The sequence below is a fragment of the Choloepus didactylus genome, chromosome 6 (genome assembly GCF_015220235.1).
Source record: "Choloepus didactylus isolate mChoDid1 chromosome 6, mChoDid1.pri, whole genome shotgun sequence".
NCBI lineage: Eukaryota > Metazoa > Chordata > Mammalia > Pilosa > Megalonychidae > Choloepus > Choloepus didactylus.
The window spans coordinates 22,844,842-22,861,409 of NC_051312.1; the positions used below are offsets into that span (position 1 = coordinate 22,844,842).

The window sequence follows — 16,568 nt, forward strand, 5'->3', positions numbered from 1 at the left end:
ATATTACAAATATATTTTGTTAAAACTGTGTATAAAATCCAAATATTTTTCCTTCTTCAAATATTTAGAGGAAAAAGTAAAATTGTTAATAAAGATATATGCACATGGGTGTAAAACACCTACCTTAACATTGCATGGTAAATTGAGTGACTGAAGTAAGATAAAATTAAGAGGACAAATGGATAATACATTTGATTTAACAACAACATCTATATTGAATCTGGATTATGGGCATCTTGAATCACTCGTCCCAGTCCAAAGACTTCAGTTTCTGCAAAAATAACATACATATTTCTCTTCTTTCTATAGAAGCCCACATCCAAAATGCAAAAGTATGTGAATTTAACTCTAGGGTATTAGTTGTTCTTTCTGTGAAAATCACTCCATATAATCTTTACCTACAAAATTTATGAATAGTCCCTGGAAATGTCTCATGCAAAAAACCCAAGAAGCAAAGTTAATGAAATTTTTAGTTAAGTAATATTTTGATGTTTATTTTTAAGGACTATTTTAATAATTCATTTATAGAGAATCAAACAGTTGTTTTAGTTTTGAGGCTGGTACACTTACAAATAATGCCATGTAGTAGCTGACTTGGTGTCTGTCCACACCAGCAAATAAAAGCTCCAAATCTTTCTTTCTAGATAGCATTTTACCTCTGTAGTCTATTTTATCTTTTATCAAAAGTTCTCAGAGACTAAAAATTTAAAAAAAAAAGTAAACACCATCTTTACAATGCACTCACTGTAAAGTTGAATTACCTGTTTGTAAAATATTGAGGGACTCTGTGAGTAAGTACATGTTGCAGCACTTTGTTTTGTTGTCCTTGATGAGGATTGGGAATTGGGTAATTGCAAAGTTAATTCTCTAAAGGCAAGAGCTCCAGTTTCAAAGGGAAAAGACGGACACTGAGCTTATGCAAATATATTTTAAAGCTGAAGCAATCAGACATTATGTGGAGCTTGAATAATAAAAGTTTTCTGTTTGTTAGGTTATTTTATTTTAAAGTCTTTCAATAAAACTAGAATAAATAATTTTAATTGGCTACACATATTGTATCTGTTAGTAATTTAAACTTATTCCTAGAGAAATGCATAGTCCAAAACCAAATTTTTATTCTTCCCCTTAGCCAGTATGTGTGTGTGTGTGTTTTCCTCCCTTTGTCTAGATAAATTTAACCATCAATCTAGGTTTGCCCTGAGTGAAATTAATGAGACGGGGAAGCAACCTAATATCTTTTGCCTCAATGCTCAAGAAATACTCTCTTTTAAATAAACAGGAAAATAGATAAGCACACCTAATTTCTTTTTATTATTTTAACATATTTTTGTTTGTCTGCAATTATTACCTGTGATTATGGTCCTTATACTGGGGATGAAACTAAAGATTTTCTGGATCCAAGTCTGTAAGTAAAACAAGGTGAAATAAAATACATTGGATATTCATCTGCAAGGAGAATATTTTCATAGAGAACCCACAATGCATCAGATATTATAGTAAACTTTTTCCATTTAAATTCTCAATTAATCCTCTACACTACTTTTTGAGGTTGGCATTATTGTTGTTTTCATTATACAGATAAAGTAATCAAGGCATTACAGTGTTAAATGACTTTCCAGTAGACACACTGCTAAGAAATTTAAGATTCACCTTGAAAACAATTTTTAACATAGAGAATTAATATTTTTTCTACCTCCTGATTCTTGCCGAGTTCCATCTTAACACTGAAGTATTTAAATCAAGATAAATCTTATGTTTTTATATATACATATATATATACACATACACACTCAAATACTTACATACACATACCTCTCATGTCTCAAAACATGTAGAGTGTAAATATCTACATGTAAAATGAAATTTGTAACATCATCCAAGATACTGATTAAAAACTTGACCCAAAAAGATTCCATGATCATGACATTAAGAATTGTTCCCAGACTCACATCTATCAATCACACAATACATAATTTCCTTATATATGAAACTGTTAGTCAATTTAAGGGATTAAAGTAGTTTAAAAAATTAGAAATGAAGCTGCATAAAGTGTGAACTCAGAAAGACAGGAGAAGAATCTGTATAGCAGAGTATCATAGAAGCAAGAAGAGTGTCTTGAAATGCTCTTTATTCAAGGAAGAAGCAGAAATAAAAATAAAAATATTTCAAATGTGTTAAAGAATGAAAAAATTTAAAAAGATAGAAACAGGTTTAGTCACTTTTCTTGCAGTATGATTTTCCTACAGCAAAGCTGAGGTTTTTTAAGTCTATAGTTTAATGAGTTTTGGCAAACAGCCATGCAATTACAACCAAAATCAAAGCAAGTAATATTTCCCTCAGTCCAGTGAATACCATTGTCCCCCTTTATAGACTAACTCCTCCCCCCACTCCCTGGCACTCACTGATGTGACCATATATGCCTAAACTTTGCCTTTTCTAGAATGAATGTAAATTGAATGTAACACCCATCACAATGTTTTGAAGTTCTACCTTTGTGTTATTTTTTATCAGTAATCCGTTTCTTTTTATTGCTAAATTGTAGTATATTGTACAGATGAACCACCAGTTTAGGAACATCGAGTTTGTTTCCAATGTAGAGCTAAATTATGCATTCACTTGCCTAATTCACATGCAACTATAAACATTCACATGTAGCTTTTTGTATGGGCTTATGTTTTCATTTCTTTTTGGTAAATACCTAGGAGTGGAACTGCTAAGTCATATACCAATTATAAACTTTTTCACAAACTGCCAAATGTGAACAAAATTACTGAACAATTTCATACTGCCACCAGCAATGTATGAGAGTTCCAGTTACCTCAAATCATCAGCAGCACTTGGCATTTTCATTTTTTTTTTTTAATTTAACCATTCTAATAGGCATGTAGTTGTTTCTTACTGTGGTTTTGACTTAATTTCCCAAATGACTAATAATTTTGAGCATCTTTCCAGGTGCTTATTTGATATCTGGATTTTGTACGTGTGTTTGAATGTGTGGACAAATCCTATTTGTTCATGATGTAGTATTATTTTATATACTGCCAAATTTGTTTTGCTAATAATTGATGAAGGGCTTTTGTTTCTTTGTCCTTGAGGGGTTGGTCTATGCTTTTCTTTTATTATGCTAAATTCTCTACTTTAATATCAGGGTAATTTTGGTCTAACAAAATGGCAGCATTTGATTAATGTTAGTATTATGCCTTCCTTAAATAATTAGCAGAATTTACCAGAGAAGTCATGTTTGCATGCAACATTCTTTGTGGAAATTTAATTAATTATGAGTTATGTAATGTTATCCAGATGGTATCTATTTCTTCTTGGGTGAGTTTTAGTAGTTGGTGTCTTTCAAGTGATTTATACATTTCATGTAAGTTATCAAATTTATTGGCATGTAGTTGGCAGTTTTCCATTATTATCTAATTTCTTAAGGGTGCATAATGATGTCCTATCTTTCAATTCCAAGAATCTGTGACCCCTCTCTTTTGTCTCATTATTGATTTGCCTAGTGGGTTTTTTTTTTTTTTTCTATATGCAATTTTACTGAGATACATTCATACACTATATAATCTAACCAAAGTATATAATCAATGGCTTACAGTGTCATCATATAGTTGTGTATTCATCATCACAATCAATTTTAGAACATTTTCATTACTCCCCCCAAAATTAATTAAAATAAAGAAATAAAAATAAAAATAAGAAAGAATACCCAAAAATCCCATACCCTTTTTCCCCTATTATTTATACATTTTTTTGTTTTATTTTTATTATTCATCTTGCCCATACACTGGATCCAGAGAGTGTCAGTCACCAGATTTTCACAATCATGTGGTCACATAATAAAAGCTATATAGTTATACAGTCATAATCAAGAATCAAGACTACTTGCATTACAGTTCAATAATTTCAGGTTATTTTCTTCTAGCTATTCAAATATACTAGAAACTAAAAAGGAATATCTATACAACGCATAAGAATACCTCCAAATGACCCTCTGACTCTATTTGAATTCTCTTAGCCACTGAAACTTTCTTTTGTTTCATTTCTATTCCCTTTTTTGGTCAAAATGGCATTCTCAAATCCCCAAATCCAAGGCCAGACTCATCCCTGGGAGTCATGTCCCATGTTGCCAGGACGACTACACTGCTGGGTGTCATGTTCCCATATGGGGGAGGGTAGGTAGTGAGTTAATCTGTAGAGTTGGCTTAGAGATTCAGGCCACATCTGAGCAACAAAAGAGGTTTTTTTGAGGGTGACCTTTAGGCATAGTTATAAGTAGGCTTAGCTTCACCACTGGAGAGAGAAGTTTCATAAGGGCAAGCCTCTAGATTGAGGGCTTGGCTTATTAAATTGGGAGCACATACTGCTTAAGAGAATAGCAAGAAATGTACGATTTGTTTTGTATGACTGAGTGGTATGTGAATATATCTCAATAAAATTAATAATTAAAAAAAAAAAAAGAGAGAATAGCAGGAATTCCCCAGGTGGGGAAGTTAAATAGTTCCACATTTTTCCCAGGTCCCTCAAGGAGGCTTCGCAAATACTTTTTTTATATTTTCTGCCCAAAATATTCTGGAATGTATTGGGGTATTGCATCGGCCTGTACAGAATAACAAGAACTCATTCCCTATAATGGTTACATTTAATTACAGTGTTTAAAGAAACAGACCAGACAGGTTAAATTAGATAGTGTACCACAGAAAATACAAATTGTGTACCAAATAAATCTCTTTCCTTCTGGTCTCACATGGAAGTTGGACTTATTCTTTAAGATTCAAGTCTGGTCATTCTTTACTAAGACTTCCTTGACTCAAGTCCAGGTTGAATTAGATAACCCTGCATTGTCTTCCATGAAACCCTGTGTTTATCCCTAACCTATGCCTTCTAAACTGTATTTTAGTTCTTTGTTTTCGCACTAGACTTTGAGCTACTGAAGGTGGTGGTTGACTTTCATCCCTTTATATCCAGTGCCTAGGAAAGGGCAGAGGACATAGTGGGTATTTGTGATTATCTGTTAAATGAGAAAATGATATGTCACAGAAAATTGAATACCATGTAATGTATAAGGGGGTGGTTCTTTGTAACTGAAGGCTTGTGTTGAGCTCTACACTGGTTTGGGGGTTTCCTCCAAGAATGGAAACAGCAGCCTGAGACCTATGTTTCTTATCATCATTAAAGGTAGAGAAATGTAGAGGAGCAGAAGATCAGGAAGGATGAACAAGTTCTTAGGAGGATGGCTAGTGTCATTTATGGAAGGTCAGCTGCTCGGCTAAACCTTTTGATTTAATACAAAAGAAGTTTATTTCTCACATAAAATTTAATTCTCACTCATGTAAAGTGCATCTCCCAGTAATGCAAGCCCTCGTAAGATGATTCCAATGGCAAGGGGTAAGGGTGTGGCTTGGAGTGAGGGGGAATTCTGCTCCACAGTCCTACATGGGCTGATGGAGACCTCACTACCAACAGTCCCTGGACCTCAACTTCCAGCCAGCAGGGGGAGGAAGAGCAAGGACTGTCCCTGGGAGGTTTTTACTGGCCAGGACATCAGGAAGTGGTATCCAGCGTTTCTACCCATATTCTATTGGCTAGAACTCAGTCACATGTCAACAACTAACTGCAAAGGAAACTGGGAGGTGTAGTCTACCAATGTGCCCAAGAACAAGAGAGAAACTGCTTTTGAGGAACTCAGAACAGCCTCTGCTACAGGGCTGAAAGATGGGGAGTATCAAAATTGGGGAAGAGTACAGGCAAGACAGGGATGGGGGAGAAGGGAAACACTAAAAGAGAATTTGAAGGCGTTTGTAGTGAATAGTGGTATACAGCTTCTACTGAACTGTCCTGAAAAATCATCTTAAATGTTCTACAAAGTTCAGTAATAATTCTCTGTGAGTGGATGTATTCAGAAGGGAGCTAGAACTGAAAAAATAAGGACAAAACCAACATACGAGTTTTAGAACAAATAACGGAAGAGCCTGCGTGTTTATTCCAGTGACCATTCCATTGATCAAGACACTCTTTTCGTCAACTGGCTTCAGAGTCAATTTCCAGCCTTCCAAGGCAATCACAGCCTTTCTTTAAAGGAAAAGCCTCTAAATAAAGATCCTAGTAATGGGGTCACCAAGATTAAGAAGCAATCTATAAATCCTGTTGTCTCTCCATTCTACTAGAGAGTTAAGGATGGAACAAGAAAATGTGAGCCCTGAATCCCTCAGGAATTGACTGGGCAGCCTCCATGTATTACATATTTGCTTTATCTCACTAAATTCTCCAAACACCTCAGTAAGGTAAGTATCATTGTCTCCTTTTTACAAATGGGAAAGCAGCAATTACCAAGGCCAAACAGTAAGTAGCAGAACTAGGAACATGAATCCAGGATATTAATAGAATCAATAGCAATAATAATAGGTAACATTTATTTAGCACATCCTATGTGTCAAGCAGAATACTAAGAACTTTAGATGTGTTACTGAGTTTTATCCTCCTGACAAACCTGTGAGGGAGTTACTAAACAGTATCTCCATTTTTTGGATAAGGAAACAAACAACTTATAAAAGTTTTTCAATTGTTAGAGAGCTGGGATTTGCACACGGGTGTTCTGAATGTAAATTTACTTGATTAGCCTCCTCTTCTCCTCACTGGCCAGCCCAAGCCCATCTCCTGCAAGTTACACCCACTGTTTCCTGAAAACACATTCACTACGCATGAACCCTTCTCTGAATAGTTTTCTAGGTTTCGTTCCTTCTAATGAGGATGACCAGCCATGCTGGTTAGCCTGGATTAGTTTTAGCTCTGAAAGTTCTATGTCCTAAGAAACTCTTTAGTCCTGGGCAGTCTGGTCACCCTACTTCCAATTCTGAAATTTGTGAGTCTATAAACCTTATGTGAAACCCTCTGATCCACCTTGGAAAGAGAAGGATCAATTGGACACACCCTCAGAATTTCACCTCTCCTCTCATTTAATAAGAGCTTACTCTCATAAGTCACACACATTAGTTTCTCATTTGAACCCACCTCCTGTATCTGGCCAAGGAGCACAAGTGAAAACTCCAACACCCTTGGAGAAGTGGGGAGTCACAATATACTCAATGGGCTGGAATCCTTCTTCTTTTATGTTTTTTTAGTAAGTCTTCTAAGCAGTGCTTTTGAGACCTCGGTACCATTAGAAATTATCAAGTCTCTTTCTGTCCTGTGCTGCTTCCAAATCAAGAAAAATAAGAGAAGCCATGCATAGAAGCTGAGTCAAAGAGCACCCTAGGAGAGCTCGGACAACTTCTTCAAGGGGCTACACATCTTCAAAAGCCGTTTGGGAATATAACAAAGTTAATGTAAAAGAGTGGTTGCCTCCAGTGGGCTTCAAAGTCAGGATGTCCAGAGTAGCCAGATTGGTGTCCATAGGGCTGTTTATTTTTTCTGGAAGCAGTCTACCCTGAAATTTTCATCATAGATGCCTTTCAAAAGATTCTTTCTATCAAGACCAGAAAACTGACTTTTCCATGTTCTCTTAGGTTTCTTTCTATCTTTCTTTCTTTCTTTCTTTTTTTTTCTGTACCACTTTTCAGTAACTACCCCATTTACCTACTGCATCCTTGAAAGATAGGTTGGGTGAGTATTAGTCACCTGAATTGAACAGATGAAGAAACAGAGGTTGGGACATTAAGGTCTGGTCAAAATTAACATTAGGGTCCTCCAACATAACCTTTCTAATGCACCATTCTTAAGGAGAACTCCTTCTCTTGTTTTGCACACTCATAAATATTTGTGGGTGTGCTTGAGAGTGCACATTTGTGAGTGTACCTGGAAGCCATCAAACTTCCTATGTAACTCCATCAACATTCCCCTTCCCGGAGGTCTAAGTGTGTATGGGAGGGTGGCATGGGGTGGCTGGTTTGGGGGTACAGGGGCATGCTCCTTTTTACCCACTTCATGGCTAGAACTGGCAGACTACCCACATCCGGACAGCAAACTGGTATCAGGGTCAGGTTCCACTGTGCCTCCGTTACGCCACGCCACCTCTGACTGCAGTTCTCTCACTGATCTTTGGGCACAGAGGTAGGAATGGCAAAGGCCATGGAGCATAGTGTTCCTCTCATTTTTGCTTAAACATACCACGGAGGCGCGGGCAGCTGGGACCCAAGCTCCGGACTGACTGCCCCTGGGCGCCAGGTCCTCTGGAACACGCGGCTGGGTGGCACTCCGGATCTCGGGGAGGCGCTCCCCTTCGCCCCCGAAGTCCAAGAGTGAGCGAAGGGGATTATGGAGAGGTGCCGACGCCTAGCAGCGAGGCTCAGCGCCGTGAGCCCTCCAGGCCGCCGTGGGCCCGCAACGCGCCGGCCCTAGTGGTTTAAAAACTCTTATTTATCTTTACAAAGAACCTGGTTCTGGTTTGTTTTTCTATTGTTTCATTTTTCAATTTCTTCATGTTTTCAAAGATCACTTGGAAGGTATTTTGCATAATGATTAGTCCCATTTGAACAACTGGTTAATAAAAAATCTTCAAATATTTTAAATGGAAGCTCTAGAATATTGCATTTTTTGTTTCATATTGTCAATTATATAATTTAACAAAAAATAAAGTGTGTAAATAATTTATAGAACATAATTTTGAAAATAGAAAGAGTTTAAACAAGGAAATAACTGAAATGGTGTTAGAAGTGTGGTCCCATAACATTTTTTTGAAATTACCTATATAACTACTTGTTAAACTCTACTTTGAGAGTTGTGTCACCTTTCTGTACATGTGTTATATATAACAATAAAGAAATAACTGACATTGTGGAACTGTAACCCATGGGATTCTCTGAAGTTTGCTCTCTAACTACTTGTTAAATTGTACTTTGAAAGTTATCACTGTTCTCTATATATGATAAATTTCACAAAAATGTGTTAAAAAAGGGTTGAACTTAAGATCTATTTGATGCTACAATATTAATAGCTTAGAATTCAACTTACATTTGCAAATCAAAATTTATCATATAACAAGAGGGCTTGCAAGGCTCTTACTCAATTAACCAAATTCTATTACATAATATAAGTTCCCATCATACCATGTATGTACAGATTCCTCATCAACAAACACACCAACATAGAAATTTGGTCATACTTTTCTTATACATTTTATATTTTATTAAAATTGAAAGATATTATGTACAAAAAACACTGCTGTCTCAGTTACATAAAGTTACTTCCAACCATAAAACTTAAAAAGGGGTTGGTATCAACCATCTTTGATCCAAGTTTGCTATCAGACTTATATAAGTTGACTAAAAATCTTCCATTTTCTAAGTGTCTCAAATGAATTTCACATTAACTGTATTTTTATAATATGTAAGTTTATAATCTTGGACCTGGTGGAATACAAATATATGTAACTCTATATTCAAACTAATGATAAAGACTTGTGATGTCGATGGAGTCCTTGGAGGATAAAAATGAATTTTCTGTATTAGCTTTAAATGCTTTAAACTTAGTAGAATGTTATTTTTATAATCTCAGGATCTTTTAAATCTTATAAATATTTACAATAACTCTAGACTGGCAAGATTTTCTGACTATTACTCAGAAGCTCTCTCAGGATTGCCTAGGAAACCACTGGATTTTCTCTCCCAATCCCCCCTTCTGCACCAGAGGGACTAAAACTTTTTCTTTGTCCCAAATCAGTGCAGGTTCTGGGCAACTGACATTTCTCAGCTGTCTCCTAAAGAGCAGGTAGTGAAATTCAGACTTTGGCACCTGAGTTTATGACATTTGTCATCCACTTATAAGTACACACACACACCACACACACACACACACTGCAACATACCCTGATCCAATAAGATGACAAGATTTGCACTGAAAAGTTGTAGATAAAATGTGAACTGAAGATTCTGTCTAAAATAGTAGAAAATTGTGTTCAGATGTGATGCCTTCTTGTGCAAATTAAGGGGTAAATTTTCTAATTTAGTGGCTTTAATGTTGGTTCCAAAAAATCTATGATTACAAATGTGTTCTGAGGTGTGATTTTTCTATCTTCCATCATGTCTATAATAGCGTAGGGCAAGCTAGATAAGTGGCTTTCAGATACTCATACACAATATCAAGTAATACTTAAGAATGACTTCTCTTTACCATGATCCTGATAAACAGAAGTTTAATGACATTCACTTTGAAATCATTTAAAAGACACGTCCAATGTCACCAATTTTAGGCAGCAATTCACTGAAAGCTGTAGCTAGTACAGGAAAACAAATGAAATTTTAAAAAGCATAAGGATGTTAATAGACTCATGCGAAAGTATATACTGACAAATTACGGGGACTCATAAAAGGCTTTGTCTGGTTTGCTGAAAATAGGATAAATATCTGAAAATACGTTGCATTTCCAAACTCCAGACAAATATTTAGAATGCAAGTTTTTACAAACATAAAATTTATAATGTACAAGTTCCTCCCAGGAAAATATGTATGACAACCAATACTAAAAAATTTTATGGGGAAAAACTAAACATGAACACAAGATATTAAGGAAAGACAAATAATTAGAGAGATACACTGTTTATGAGAAACAATAATTTCAATATAAAAAATTCAAAAATTGATCTGTAATTGCAACATAAGTCCAAAGCAGAATTTCAAAACTTTTCTAAATGAAAGTGACAAGCTGATTTTATTTTATTTTATTTTTTGGTGGTGGGGTAGGAGTGTAGGGGATAAGTCAGAACAAAAGAGCCAAGCCATTACTGAATAAATCAATATTAAGGTCATTGTATGAAGGAAACTTTATCAATGAAAACATTTACCATTAACAAATGGAACATAATAGAGCCTAGATATAGGTCCACACATCAATTAATCAAGTTTTTAGACTTGAACCCTTCTCTTATTTTTGTTTATTGCTATTCAACATGTAAGTCAAAGGCCTGAATTGAAAAAAAATATCTGGATCCAACTTCATTGAGTTGACTCTCTTCATCCTCTCTGGATTTGCAGATCACCCTGAACTACAAGTCAGCCTTTTCTTGCTGTATCCCTTCATTTACCTATTCACTGTTTGGGGGGACCTTGGACTTATCATATTAATCAGAACTGACCCTCAGCTTCGTACATCTGTGTACTTTGTCCTTATTGACATATTTTATTTCTCTACTGCAAGACCCAAGTCACTGGTCAATTTCCAATCCAATCCAATTTTTTTCTCAGCTAGAATATAAGCCCTGTGCACAGTGTCTGGTACATTGTAGGTATTTAGTAAAGTGCTTTCTGAGTAAATGAATAAAACACAGTGGATAGTTTGTTCATAACTCATCTACTGTGTAATTAATCCAAGTAAAACACACTTCAAAATTTTAATATCTGAATAATATAGTTGAGATGACTAAAATTGCATTTCAATATTTTCATTACAACTTTCTCAGCATCTATGAGTTGTTTACACAAATTTTTTACAACTAATCCATGTATTTCAATAAGTTTCCAAAGTTTAACATAAAGGAGCCGTATTTCCTGATAAAATGCAATTTAATTTAAAATTAACATCCCAAATACAAAAACTGAGAGCCTGTTCAACTAGGAAATTAAAAATAAATCTAAAAACACAATCTTAAGTAATCCTTGGTGAAATGGGAAATAAAAATGGGATTTTAGATATTTATAACAACATATGTTGTACATATGAATAAATACAAGATCAAGGTTAAGTGGCACTCAGATGAATAATGGAAACATTAAATTCCTGTATTCTTAAGCAGAGAACAAAAAATAAATAATAAAATTAATTGTATGAAAGTGCTAGAGAAAAAGCAATGAGTTCAATCTAAAAGAGTAGAGGAAATAGAAATGATGAAATGAAAATATCATTAATGCATTAGAAAGCCAGAATCCAAATTATCAAAAAAAAAGGAATAGAACCAAAGAACCATCCTTTAATAAACCCTGCCCCCACCCCCACCCTGAAAATAAAACAGGAAGAGTAATCCATGAGAAAAAAGAGAGACAAAAACATTAGAAAAGACTTAGTGGGCTAGGATATGAAATTATACCATCATTTAAATCAGAAAAGATTTAAAATCTCTGGTCAGACTTTGGCTTCTGCCATGACAGAGAAAGTGGCACAAGAATTTCTATGACATCATGACTAACTCTAAACTTGGACAAAATGCACATGGCAATTGCTTTCCAGTATTGGACAATGGGCAGCACGAGTTATTTATTCATGAGATTCTGGAATTATATAAGAAAAGCCTAATGTTTACCTTGTCTTTCTAGATCGTTGAGCAGAATATAAACAGAATATAAGGAGAATATGAAAGTCTGATCTTGTAGAACTGAAGAGATAGAAATTGGAGTTTCCAGCACCTGAAGAAATGGAACATTCAAGAAAGGGAACCTAAAGGAGGTGCTCCAAATGTCTGTGTGGAGAGTCACTGTAGGTCCTAGGATGAAGACTGAACAGAATATCTGCAGTGGGGACTAGACAGGCCTAGCCAAGGATGCTGATAAAGTGCTAAGAGCAGAACATAACAACAGAGTTCACAAAGGGCTGTGAGAAGTTGAAGTTATGGCCCAGTCATTATGAAGAATATCTGTGATTGACTCAGGCATGACATTGAAACAAACAAAAGAAAAAAGAAACACAGAAATTAGAAGGAGCATGCCCTGGCATGAGGGCCATGCCTAATGTTAAGGAGAAAACAATGTAGATCTTCCTTATGAAAATATAAAACAGATCTGAGAGGTTGAAAAGGCACTCAGTAATTTATTGCCTGCCAGAACAAAACTGAACCTTTAAAGGAAAACAACATAATCAAAACAGTCTATATCACTTACAAACACAGTGTATAATAAAAAAAAAAAAAAAAACAAAAAAAAAAAAATAAGACAAATAAAGGGCATGTTAATGTGAATAAAGAAAGAAGTTAATAGCAACATATTTCAAGATAATTGAGAATGGAAAGGTAAAATATCTGAAATGAAAATTTACCTGAAAGAACAAAACATCCATTCATCAGCTGGTGCTCACTCCTAGAGGGAAGTTAATGATGAGGCACCATCCAATGCATAATACATGAAATTATGAACTTTGCAAAATGCTAGTATGATTTAGATCAAGTAGTTTGTAATTAGTGATAAAATTAGGATAAGTTACTGAAAATGCTGTATGATAAAATAATGCATATATGTAAGTAGACATATAAATAAGCATCATATACATAAAATAATTTGAAGAAAATACATGTAAAGATTAACAACAATTATGAATAATTTTCATTTTATCCTTTGAATTTTGTTGTATTCTAAGTTTTGTGTAATAAACTAGTTTCACTCCTGTGGTAGTGCCACACTTTTAAATTAAAAAATGTTTCATTGTGGAAAATGTGCTATTGCATCCCTGGTGGTTAATGACCTGGCCTTTCAGTCACAGAATAATTAAGTATCTTTCTAAAAATGCCTTCTCTGCTCCCCAGTCAAAAAAAATTAGAGCATCACAAAGAAATACCAGACAATCATGCTCAAAATTATTAGACTTCTGAGGGAGAAGGAAATTTCTGGTACAAACCTAATATGGATGCATTAGTCCTTTAACTTTTATCCTTGGAAACATGCCTAGAAATTATCCTTGGAAATTGGTCCCCAGGGATGACCAAAGATTGCATCAGCAGTCCTCAGTATTACAGGAGCTGCTGCATTGTCTGGGTGAAAGGCAAGGGGTTCTTTGCTCTGCTTTGTTGACAGTAGCTCCTTGGTATTATTGTGAGACACAATTTCCAGATGAACTTTCCATTTGAGACCAAGACCTGACCTAAATTTGTAGGTTGATTTATTTTACCTCAGACTAAAACAAAATGCATGCACAAATATGTAAATAATTAAATAAATAAATATGCATTCACAAAAAATTAAAATTAATTTATTTCAAAGAGAGTAAATATTTTGTCTCAGGAATTTGGGCTCCTTATATGATCTACATATTTTATTTGTGTGAAAAATTTGAGGTTGATGAATCTCTAGAAAACTGCTGTTGAGAGAAATGTTTTTCATCACCTTTTGCTCATGGTAAGTATTATTCTCAAAAATAAAGGGTTTCATTTCAAAACAAACAAAATGGTAACATTATTAGTAGAATATACATCCAGATATACATATTATTTAGGCCTTACCTCAGAAATGCCAGGATTTGTGGAAATGGAAATATAGAATTGATGGAATCTAAGTCAACAAGTAATGTACCTATATTGGAAGTATAATTTTAGAGGAGTTTTTATTTTGAGTGGTCAATTTTGGAAAACAACTTACCTTCCAGAAATTAAAATTATGTGTGATTTTAATTTTAACACATTCAAGGAAAGTGCTCTTAAGTGGATACCTATGATATTTTATTTGTGTTAAATAATGTTGGACACAAAATAAATAAATGACTCACTAAAACTTTTCCTATCATTGAGTATTACATATCTAATTTAATATACATTTAATATCTGTGACTCTGAATAAGTTACTTACTCCTTTTCTGCCCTTTTCTTCATCTAAAAATGTAGATAATAGTGATACCTGCAGTTATAAATTTGTCAGGTGAGTTAAATGTGTTAATAAAGGCAAGCATTTATAACCCCATCAGTTCTTTCCAATTCTTCAATGTATGTAAACTTCTATTATGCAATATTGAAATGATATTTTATAGTTAATTTATACTTGACAGTAACACAGTCTTTTTTTGCAAATTAATCTGTTATGAATTTCTAGTAGCACTAACCACATTTTTTTAATGCCAGATCATTCATGTAAACAAAAGTCTTTTATACATCATTCAATATCAGAATTAATTTCACAACAATTTGCAACAGTTGAACACTATGGGAAGTAGGAATAACACAAATGTGCCTGACTTCATCCTTATGGGATTGACAGACTCTGAAGACATCCAGTGGGTCCTCTTTATGTTATTTTTACTGATATATCTGATTACTATCCTGGGGAATGTAGGGATGATACTAATAATTCACATGGATCTCCAGCTTCACACACCTATGTATTTTTTCCTCAGTCATCTGTCATTCCTTGACCTGAGTTACTCAACAGTCATCACACCTAAAACCTTACAAAATTTGCTGACTTCCAACAAGTATATTTCATTCATCTGCTGCTTCACCCAGATGTATTTTTTCATCCTATTAGGTGCCACAGAATGTTACCTTCTCTCTTCAATGGCCTATGACCGCTATGTAGCCATCTGCAGTCCTTTACATTATCTAGTTGTTATGTCCAAGAAACTCTGCTGCACCCTTGTCACTGTGTCCTACATGATTGGTTTTACTGGCTCCTTGGTAAATGTTCTTTCTATGAACAGTTTGCAGTTCTGTAAATCCAATGTAGTCCATCACTTCTTCTGTGACACAACCCCAATTTTAGACCTGTCCCGCACTGACACTCGTATCACTGAAATCACAATATTCTTTCTTGCTGGTTCCACCCTAATGGTGTCTCTTATCACAATCACTGTGTCCTATGGGTCCATTCTGTCTACTGTCCTGAAAATCAATTCCACTTCAGGCAAGTACAAAGCCCTCTCTACTTGTGCCTCCCATCTCCTGGGAGTCACCATCTTTTATGGCACTATGATTTTTACTTATTTAAAACCGAGTAAGTCCTATTCCTTGGGAGAGGATCAGGTGGCCTCTGTGTTTTATACTATGGTGATCCCCATGCTGAATCCACTCATTTATAGTCTTAGGAACAAGGAGGTGGAAAATGCTGTCATTAAAGTCATGCAGAAGAGAGAGCTCTCCAGGCAATTGAAATGACTGTGAGCCTGAACATTCAAGCTCAGGCTTGAATTTGGGTAATTGATTGGATTCCCTCTGAAATCATGTATCTATTAGTTTGTATTTCTTTTGAGTCATCTTTTACCTGGCCAAGCATGATCTTGAATATTTCCAGAAGAGTGTTTTTAGAAATTCATTTTGAAATTGGAAACCATGATATATGTTTTAAACCTGTTGTTTAAATATGTATGTTTTATAAGATCAATTAAGGTGCAAAATAAGAAAATATGATGTCATCTTTTAAATTATAGCACATAAATCCCTATGCATGTTCTGATATCAGAGACATTTATTATACAAAATACCTACTTTTGGGCACAATAATAGTTCAATGATATAGAGAAGAAATACAGCACATTGGTTAATAGTGCTTCCTTTGGAATCAGACATTCCAAAGTTTAGATTCTAGATCTGTGACCTGTTTGGCTATATAAACCTTAATAAATCATTGATAATTAAAGTCTCAGTTTCCTCAGTTGTATGAGATAAATAACAATTAGTCCAGGACTGTAGAGTTATTGTGAAGATTTAATCAGATGAGGAATGTAAAGTACTTGGTGCAGTACAAATACCTGGTGGCCATTATCATTAGAAAACTTACATTTAACAATATTTAAATACAAAACGGCTTTTCTTATGAAGAATTTTCACTGGTTTTTATAAATTATATTTTGTTATCTTAGTAAACACAAATTATTGCAAGTTAAAAACTCAGTGTTCAATCATTTGGACATAGAGGTAAGCAAAATATTGAGATACTTAAGCTACAGAG

At 34.7% G+C, this 16,568-nt stretch overlaps 1 protein-coding gene across 1 annotated transcript; it reads left to right on the top strand.

Moving 5' to 3' along the window:
- Positions 1-14,827: 14,827 nt before the first annotated feature.
- Positions 14,828-15,775, top strand: LOC119537798 (olfactory receptor 8H1-like). Its single transcript, XM_037840363.1, has one exon. The coding sequence runs from the start codon at positions 14,828-14,830 to the stop codon at positions 15,773-15,775; it is 948 nt and encodes a 315-aa protein (XP_037696291.1).
- The last annotated feature ends 793 nt before the right edge of the window (positions 15,776-16,568 follow it).